General features: G+C 35.7%; 1 protein-coding gene across 2 annotated transcripts in view; it reads left to right on the top strand.

Annotated features, from left to right (window-relative positions):
* The window catches only part of LOC108745555 (high-affinity choline transporter 1-like), an 18,877-nt gene extending 12,773 nt beyond the window's left edge, over nt 1–6,104 (top strand). Inside the window, exons 9-13 of one of the 2 annotated variants that reach the window (XM_018481757.1) lie at nt 2,352–2,482; nt 2,848–3,116; nt 3,192–3,791; nt 4,901–5,100; nt 5,680–6,104. In XM_018481757.1, the coding sequence (XP_018337259.1) occupies nt 2,352–2,482; nt 2,848–3,116; nt 3,192–3,791; nt 4,901–5,100; nt 5,680–5,953 (1,474 nt within the window). In that variant the 3' untranslated portion in view covers nt 5,954–6,104. Of the gene's footprint in view, nt 1–2,351; nt 2,483–2,847; nt 3,117–3,191; nt 3,792–4,849; nt 5,101–5,679 lie in introns of both variants that reach the window. The other variant, XM_018481756.1, reaches the window with a different exon arrangement.
* Nucleotides 6,105–8,978: the final 2,874 nt, after the last annotated feature.

Raw genomic sequence — 8,978 nt, 5'->3', positions numbered from 1 at the left:
TATATATATATATTATTGATTTTCGTGTTAATTAATGTCGCATCCAACAATGAATTTATATTGTAGGCGCCATGCTCTTCGTGCGTCCGATGAGGAAGGCCGAGTACGTGACGATGCTGGATCCTTTTCAAGAACGGTACGGCGCGGGTATCGGGGGCTTGCTCTTCCTTCCGGCGCTGTGTGGTGATCTATTCTGGTGCGGCGCCGTTCTAAGAGCTCTAGGAAGCTCGCTCGCCGTCGTCGCAGGCGTTGATCCGAACATCAGTGTTTGCGCGTCCGCGCTCTTGGCGGCCATGTAAGAATAATGGAAGCAGTCACGCTTGATACGCTCGATATACGAGAGCTGTTTCTAAAGTTTTGGGAATTGTATGTACAATCCCCGAATTAAAATTGAAAATATACATTGTGGTTTTTCAATATAGTTCCCATTTAACTTGGACGCACTTTATCCCAACGGAACGATTTTTCTCTCTAGGCCTTCTTCAAGAAACTTTCGAGAAGTATCTTTTATCCATCGATTTATAGCTCGCGTGATTCTTAGAACTTTGGAAACGTATATCCTTTGTACATAACTTGCGAGACACGAGCAAGGTAAGAAATGCGAAGTGCACTTTCAGATATACAGTCTTCGGCGGATTGTATTCCGTGGCGTGCACCGACGCCCTCCAACTGCTGTGCATTCTGCTGGGTTTAGTGATAGCTGCGCCGTTCTCCATGGTACATCCTGCGGTATCATTTGAGAATCATCTGACCACGAGGGACTGGCTCGGACACGTGAAGAGTGAGGACATAGGCGAATGGGTGGACGGCATGCTGTTGCTGGTGTTCGGTGGTATACCTTGGCAGGTAAGTTGATTCTTCAGATGGATGACAATAAAGTTCAAATCACATCTGCAAGATTATTTATTTGATAAATTCGAAATAGAACGAATTGTACCTTAAAATCTTATAATGCTATTATAAAAAAGAACGTGCCGTTTTAAGAAAATTACTAAAAAATTGATCCTCTTTGTTATTTATTTTATTTATTTGTTGGTACGTAATAATTTAATGTCGCAGCAAGTTTATATCGTTAACGCGTTTTTATGTATTCTACTTTTTCTTCAAACTTTACCTCCTAGAAATTTAATACTAGTACTGGCCAATTAATTACTTATTTTAAAGTATTGTTAATAATACTTTTAATACCGAAAATATGTGATTAATTGGCTACTACTAGTATTAAATTTTTACAAGGGACTTTTAACGAATCCTAAGTATTAAGAGTCTTACAATGCCTTTGAAGATATCGTTTTAAGAAGATTATTAAAGAATTTATTTTATTTATTTTATTTATTTGTTAGGAAGTAATAATTTAGTATCGCATCACACACAAATTTAATATCATTAACACCCTGTGAACTAAACAATCTTCTTCTTCAGGGTTATTTTCAACGAATCCTAAGTATTAAGAGTACTTCTGTTGCAACGACTCTATCTATTGCTTCGATGTTCGGTTGCTTGATACTCGCAGTACCATCAGCTTTAATTGGGGTAGTTGCTCGTGCCACCGATTGGTCCTCGGTACCAGGTTATAACAGAACGTTCACCACGGAGGATGGAAACGCCGCAATGCCGATGGTTCTGCGATATCTCACGCCTCAATGGGTATCTTTTGTTGGTAGGTTTACTATATATATTCTAAAATTACTTCTCTGGTCCATAAGAGAATTGTTGTGATTTTATTTTTTACAATTATATCAATCTTGCTAAAGGTCTCGGTGCGATCTCGGCGGCAGTAATGTCCTCGGCAGACTCCAGTATACTCGCCAGTAGCTCTATGTTTACTAGGAATGTTTACAAACTCACGATACGACCAAAAGTAAGCGTAACTTACGCCGATTAATCGATGGCACCAACAAACATCATTGAAGCTTCTCCTTCGTTACAGGCGTCCGAACGTGAGCTAAATTGGGTCTTAAGAATTGCCGTAATCGCGGTTTCCATACTGTCTACTCTTGTCGCTCTTACGGTCAGCAGTGTCTACTATCTTTCGTAAGTAAACCTATTCTTCTTTATTTTTTTTACAACAGACGTTTGCTCGCTCCTATAAGTCCTGACAATTACTGCAATGGATTAAAAAAAGAATTTTCTTTAAACTGCAATAATAATTGATAGAAAACATGAGTTGTGTCTTTTTTTCAGTTAATGATTTTACTTTTTTCTTAACATCAACTTTCTATTTCTAGTCTCTCAAGTCTTTTTACATTTTTTTCACGTGTCTTCGCGAAATTAATTAGCTTGTCATTCATTGAATAGATTTAATGTAACAACGATCAATGTATAAAAATATGTCGCATTTTTGTTCGAAGGTACTTGTGCGCCGATCTCGTCTATGTTGTTCTGTTCCCGCAACTATTAGCCGTTATCCATTGGCCTACTATGGTGGATACTTACGGCTGTTTGGCGGGATATTTTATCGCTATCGTCTTGCGTCTCGGTGGTTAGTCACAACTTCTAATTATTATATTAAATAATTACTCAAACAATATAAGTAAGATTATCGCACGATATTTAAAGACTTTTCTTTGTGTTCTGTTATTCAAACGTATACAAAATGTAGTAATTTCTTTTATATATTTTAGCTACGTGTCAGATTTTTATTATTTCATTAGTTTAAAAGATTGGGAAACCTTTTTAATACTTGCAGTAGCCTTATTGTTTCTTTTGGAAATTAAAAAAAATTGTTATGACTTATGTCTTGTAAGCATTGAAAAGTAAAATCTTTTTATATAACTGTTTAAAATATCATCTAAACATTTAGAACTTTATAAGTAAGTTTAAGCTTAAACACGTAAATGTTTTCAGGTGGTGAAAGAGGACTTGGCATACTCCCGTTGATCGAATATCCGTTCTACGATAAAAAGACGCGCACCCAGAAGTTTCCTTTTCGCACTGCCGTCATGATGATAGCCCTCTTCACTCAACTCTTCACTAGTTTTCTCACCAGAACTCTACTTGGCAAAGGGTACTTTCCACAATGTTGCGACGTACTGAACATATACTCTCCCAAGAAGTCCAAGGAGCCGGGCGTCATGCAGAGCAGCTCCGGCGCCACTCTCATGGATTCATCCTCGGTAATTATAAATCATAAATTAAGTATCGTTCGTTTGGCGTACTAGGTCGATCGATGACGCACCGATCTCTTTCAGAAATCAACATCGGGTATAGATTCCTGCGATGGCGTCGGCACATGCGTTTACGACGACGAAAGGACTTGCAGCCACGAGGACGCGGTCGATCGCGGCGATGATAACGCGATGACCAGCAACGATCTTGCCGAGCTGTCGAAGGCAAAGAGCATCGGGACGTCGGTTGTGCAACGAGCGAACCAGAATCTACAAAATCTGCGTAGCGCGATGCCGACGCCGGCGCGACACGTCTCCATGGCGAGCCCGGTGTACACGCCTATACAGAACGATGCATGCAGAGAACAGATTCTTGCAGTGAGGAATCTGCGGAGTCCTCTTGGTCCCCAGGGCGGTGTACTCTCGCCCACCCGATCGATTGGTATTCCGGCGACTCCGATCACTCCGTGTGCTCCTTCTTACGCGAAAGTGGGCTGCGAGCTCGGACCCAGCAACGAGAAGCCACGGAACAACGACAGGATGAGCATCGTCGAGAGAAGCAACATGGAGTATAATTTAAACGCTCAAGAGAACCCACCCGCCAGCGTAGGTCCTAGGAAGAGCGTGAAGGGCGTGAAGCTCGTCGGTATGGAGGGTGGCACGTTACGAAGACCGTCGCTGCAGGTGAGGGATGACGACCTCGACGTATCGTCGTCTTTATAAAGCCCGGGACAAGTCGGGCCATCGTTTCATTTTTGCGCGCATTTTATTTTGTATCTTCAGTTATTTGTATGAGTTAGTTTATTAAATTCTATATACTGGTTTTACTTATGTGTATGTTTTTTTTATTTATCAGCGGTACAATTGTTCGTAATAAAAATGACGAAGTCCCGGGGAAGTCCTTAGAGAGGATACCTCGCGAAGTCTCGAATATTTCCTAGTATTTCCTATCCGTAGCTTCTCCCCTAGATTTTAATTTTAATAAGCTGACCCCTTAATTTTAATACGCTGATGAATACTACTTTTGTTAATTTATTATTTTTCTCCGTGTATCGCGGATTTTCGTTGAATTAAAGAATTTATTTAGCAAATGCAATGTAGAGGAAAGGAAGGGATTGGAATACTATTTTGTTTTATTGAAATAATTCAGTAGATATATTTTATATGATATAACTGATTTTACTATAAAGTTTGTTAATCATAAAATATATATCAATATAAGTAGAGATCATAGAATATAAGATATCAATACAAGTAAAAATTCTTCGGGTAAAACGCTAAACTGAAATGCAGCTCTTATGCAGTAAACACTAGTGACCAATGTGGCCATCTTATAACATCTAAACAGACTAACAGTAATAAGTAATTTTAACGCTCTTAGAATGCATCGCAAACTGTAATATAAGATATCGTGGTATTTCAGCCCCCATCTATTCCATAACTATTTCCTTTCCTCTACATGATTCGGAAACATTTTATTATCATTTGGCAGAAGATATAAAAAGATTATTATTTGCTTGTCTGGATTGCTTAATTGAATTTTACGCATATATTATTTTTATGCATATGTTTGGTTACTTGTTAGTAGCGCAATTGCTCATCAATAAAAATAGTGAAGATCCGGAGGATCCTCGCAGTATGAGGACCCTGAAAAAAATCGAGGGGTCCTCAGAGAGATCCTGTGCGATCTCGCAATCTTGGCGTTGGCTGTTGGAGTATGTATTGAAGTAGATTTCCCATAGCTTCCCATACATAGCTCCCATGAGACGACATTTTGTGCCGCGTGTCCTCAGAGCACATTCTCACCGACACCGTCGGTGGAACTAGTCAACATTCTGGACAGAAGACAGAGCAGCAGCTCGTACGGACCAGGTTCTCTATCCCCCGTGCCGTCGATGGGGGTAGAAGCATGCAAAACCCATGGGACCGCGGCTGAAGGACAGAGCGGGCCTGATCATTGCAAGATAAAGAGGGGCATCGTGCGACATCACAGGTATCTATGAGGAAATGCGAGGAATGCAAATTAGATAAAAAGATCTTTTCAGAATCTTTTCTTCTTGACACACAAAAATCTACGAATTTTAATGTTACAAGTAACAAAAAACTATACATCATTAAAAATTAGATACAAAAATTTCAAAATCTTTCGTTCTTAAATCTATACCTTTACATAATATATTTTTGAATTTAACTTTGCTTACAACAAATCACAGAATAATGATTTTGTACAAAATGACAATGAAGACTATTATCCTCTGAAAATTTTTTTCTTTTCAATTTAGTGATCTATTTCGTAAGATTTGTGAATGTCTTTCAAATTCAACTAAATTCGATTTTATATATATCAATACATCAAAAAGAATAACATATTATAGTATAATGAAAAAATTATGTGTATACAATATAACATGAAATAAAAATATTATAATCCTTTATAATAGATATAATGGGGTGCTGTTGAAAATAATATCTTATTATGAATTCTCTCTTTTAAAAGAGAGTTTAATATTCGCTGTAAAAGATCCGATTATTGAACACTCTCTCTGGTTATGTTTCTCAAACGTTTGCGCAGCTTCAATGACACAGGCGACCGAGTGGCATTGACAACGCTCGCCAGACAGCCGAATTATCCATCGATGCCACTAAGGCCGGATGATTGCCGTATGACATTAGCAAGGAAGGACAAGCGCCTGGCGACAATCGGCAGGCACTCGTCGATGACGAACGAAACGGAGCTCAGCAATACGAGCAGTCTGATTGTCAGTCCCACCTTCAGCATGTACAGTTCTGCCGCGAAAAGTTCCAATTATTTCGTCACCGATGACGAAGCTGTCAGCAGGTTCTAAAACGGGATTTCGTAACTAATAGGATCTCCAGAACCGAAAACGATATTTACGGACTTTATGAAGTCGAAATTGCTACGTTCAGTTGGTGCAAAATATCGTTCCGTAGTTTCCGTAGTTTTTCCATTTATCGATTTATATATCTTTTTTTAGATAGGAGATAGAGAATAAAATTAAAAGTATAAGGTTTTGTATAAAATGGGCATTGAAACATTTTTTTCTAGAAAGAGAAAGAATAAGAACAACGATGGCTGCTTTGATTAATCCAGAAATAGTCACCTGGAGTATTTTTATATTTCTTTACAATCTTTTTAGATATAAAATTCCATTGAAAATCTGCAATATAAAAAACTTTATATCAATTTTTACTTTTTAGAGCTCTTATTTTTTAGAATTTTTATTTTTTATTAACATAACAAGCTATTTAACGTATTTAACATTTGTTAAGTATCTACTTAATTTTTTCCAGAAAATTGTGAATAAATATATTCTAAAATATTTATAAATAGTTAATAATATGCAATATATTGTTAATAGTAATTTTAATTAGCATGTAAAAACATCCAGGTGACCGTTTACGTAAAAAAAAAATAAATAAATAAATTGATTTACTCACGAATTAAGAATACTGAGTATAACTTTATTTGCGACATTGTGTTTGTTGTATAAAACAAATCTTTTGCATCAGCTATTCCATTATTACGTCCCTGTTCTAAGGTATACTTGGAGAACATGAAACAATAAGGACAATCATAAGACCCGCCCCGTCATTCTCTTAGCGTACTCAATCTTGTAATTCTGTTTGTTATACGATGGATTCTATCTAGAACTGTCACAAATTTACATATACGGAAAAGAGAGAGAGAGATATATATATGTGTATATTGAGAGACTAAAGTTTCTCAATCGATGAAATGTATGTGCTGGCTCGTTAGTTAATAGAATTTATACTGAGCGTTTTGTATTATGAACTAGAAACTACGTGAAACTAGAAACTACTAGAAATTACACACTTATATATTTATGATAATTTGCGTGTTATAATCTCCGTTATTGCTATGTTATCGCATTCCATTCTATTTTCATTTCAATGATTCGAGTAACATTTATAGATATTACTCATGAACAACCAAGTGGATGAAGGAAATATTTTATGAAAGTTATTTCGTAAAAGCAAATTAGAATTGATGTTAGAATTGATATCAGAATTGGATAATATGACAATGTCCAGATATGAAGCTAATCTATCTTAAAAGTAGAAATGTATTAAAGTAGTTCTTAATATGAACGCGTGTATATTTATATATCCTTCATTCATTTGTTTCTTCTGAATAACTTTTGGATAAAAAGATGTGTAACATTTTTTGTCGTAATTAAATAGAATTACACAACGAATTGTTAAAACTTTAATTGGTGTAATTATAATTTAATATTCTTGGAAATAAATTTTCTTTAATTTGTTTTAATTTATTTAGGTTCTATTATATCTGTATGTGCCATTGTACGTTTATCTGATTATTTGTCGAGCGTGTCTTGTGATGTTTGTTGTATTTTTAAGTATACGGAAGCGTAATATTGAATTAAACTCGTTTCTTTCTCACGGGCAAGTAATTTCTTATTATGCTACTTTAAACCGTGTCAAAAATACTTAAACAATTAGACTATTGTATACTATATATAAAATGTAAAATTAGAAACAGCGTTTAGGGATAGTTCATAAGATCCACTTACCAATCTTCAGACTGACAACTATGTATGGAACCAATAATTTGTAGGTAATGTAACCAACTTTTGTAAATCGCAGGTCTCCTATTTCACGACATTCCACTTGAATTTAAAATAAGAAACCAACGGCAGGCAATCTCTTGTTTTGTTGAGAAACTAAGAGGCCTGACTGATTCGTATAATAAGTATTAAATATTATAATTTTTTGTAAACACACACACACACACATACACACACACCCTCTCACGTACATACTTTATGTATATATATGTAGGTATACATAATTTAGAAGGATTTTGATGCAACATTTATAACAATTTTAGATTTTTAATATGATCCAGTTAATTAATAGTCATTAAATAATAATAACTTGAGGATAGATATGTAACACTTGTATTAGAATATCTTAAATTTTACGATGTCGAAGACGAGAGAACTGAGATGAAAACTCGAACGATTCTCTTACAACATATAAGCCCGCGTACAAAACTTAATCAATAGAAATTGGTCAAAAAATCTCTTTGATTAAAGACATAAACGATCATAAAATTTGAAGCATTCTGTAAAATAATGACAGCACGAGTGTCTTAAGCAACAGCTGGATAATTAGCAAAATAATTCTAACGATAACCGTACATAGTCTTTATATGCATAGTCTATATTGTTTTAATAAATTAATTTTGACGTGAATTGAAACATTTATATTCTCTGTTAATATAATTGAACGCATTTCAACGTATTCATGTGTCTTTTGAATCTATAAAAAGTATACTTTCCGTTTCTCTTGCCTCTGACATTACATAGCTCGGCATCATGCTAAAATAATCATGCGATAACGTTGAATGATAACCGGAAATGAATGCATTTACTATTCCTCTTTAGTTTAGTTTTAGAGAAAGAAAGAAGAGATATGAGACCCGATAAATGTGGTCGTGAGAGAAACGACGCTGCAAACTGTGTCACAATCGGCAGAGCTTACATCGTTGCTAACAACGGAACGTCCAAAGAGTGTAACATGCAAATTTATGATATGCCAACAAGAAAGTACGATATTTTTCCACCGATGCGATATACCTTAGCTCCGTAGTAATTATATAGCAACACACAATTCTATAATATTGTACAAGTATAGTTACAAATGCGGATTACTCTCTTGCGATTGATCCACGTTACATTAGTGAGGAATGTCTTCCTCAAGCTCAATAATATATATAATTATATATGTAGAAGTGAATACAAATGATAGAGATAATCATCGGATATAAATAGCGGGACATTTACATATATATATATATATATATAT

Source organism: Trachymyrmex septentrionalis, unplaced genomic scaffold (assembly GCF_001594115.1).
Source record: "Trachymyrmex septentrionalis isolate Tsep2-gDNA-1 unplaced genomic scaffold, Tsep1.0 scaffold14, whole genome shotgun sequence".
NCBI lineage: Eukaryota > Metazoa > Arthropoda > Insecta > Hymenoptera > Formicidae > Trachymyrmex > Trachymyrmex septentrionalis.
Note: the sequence above shows the minus strand (reverse complement) of the source record. Positions and strands in the feature narration are given on the sequence as shown.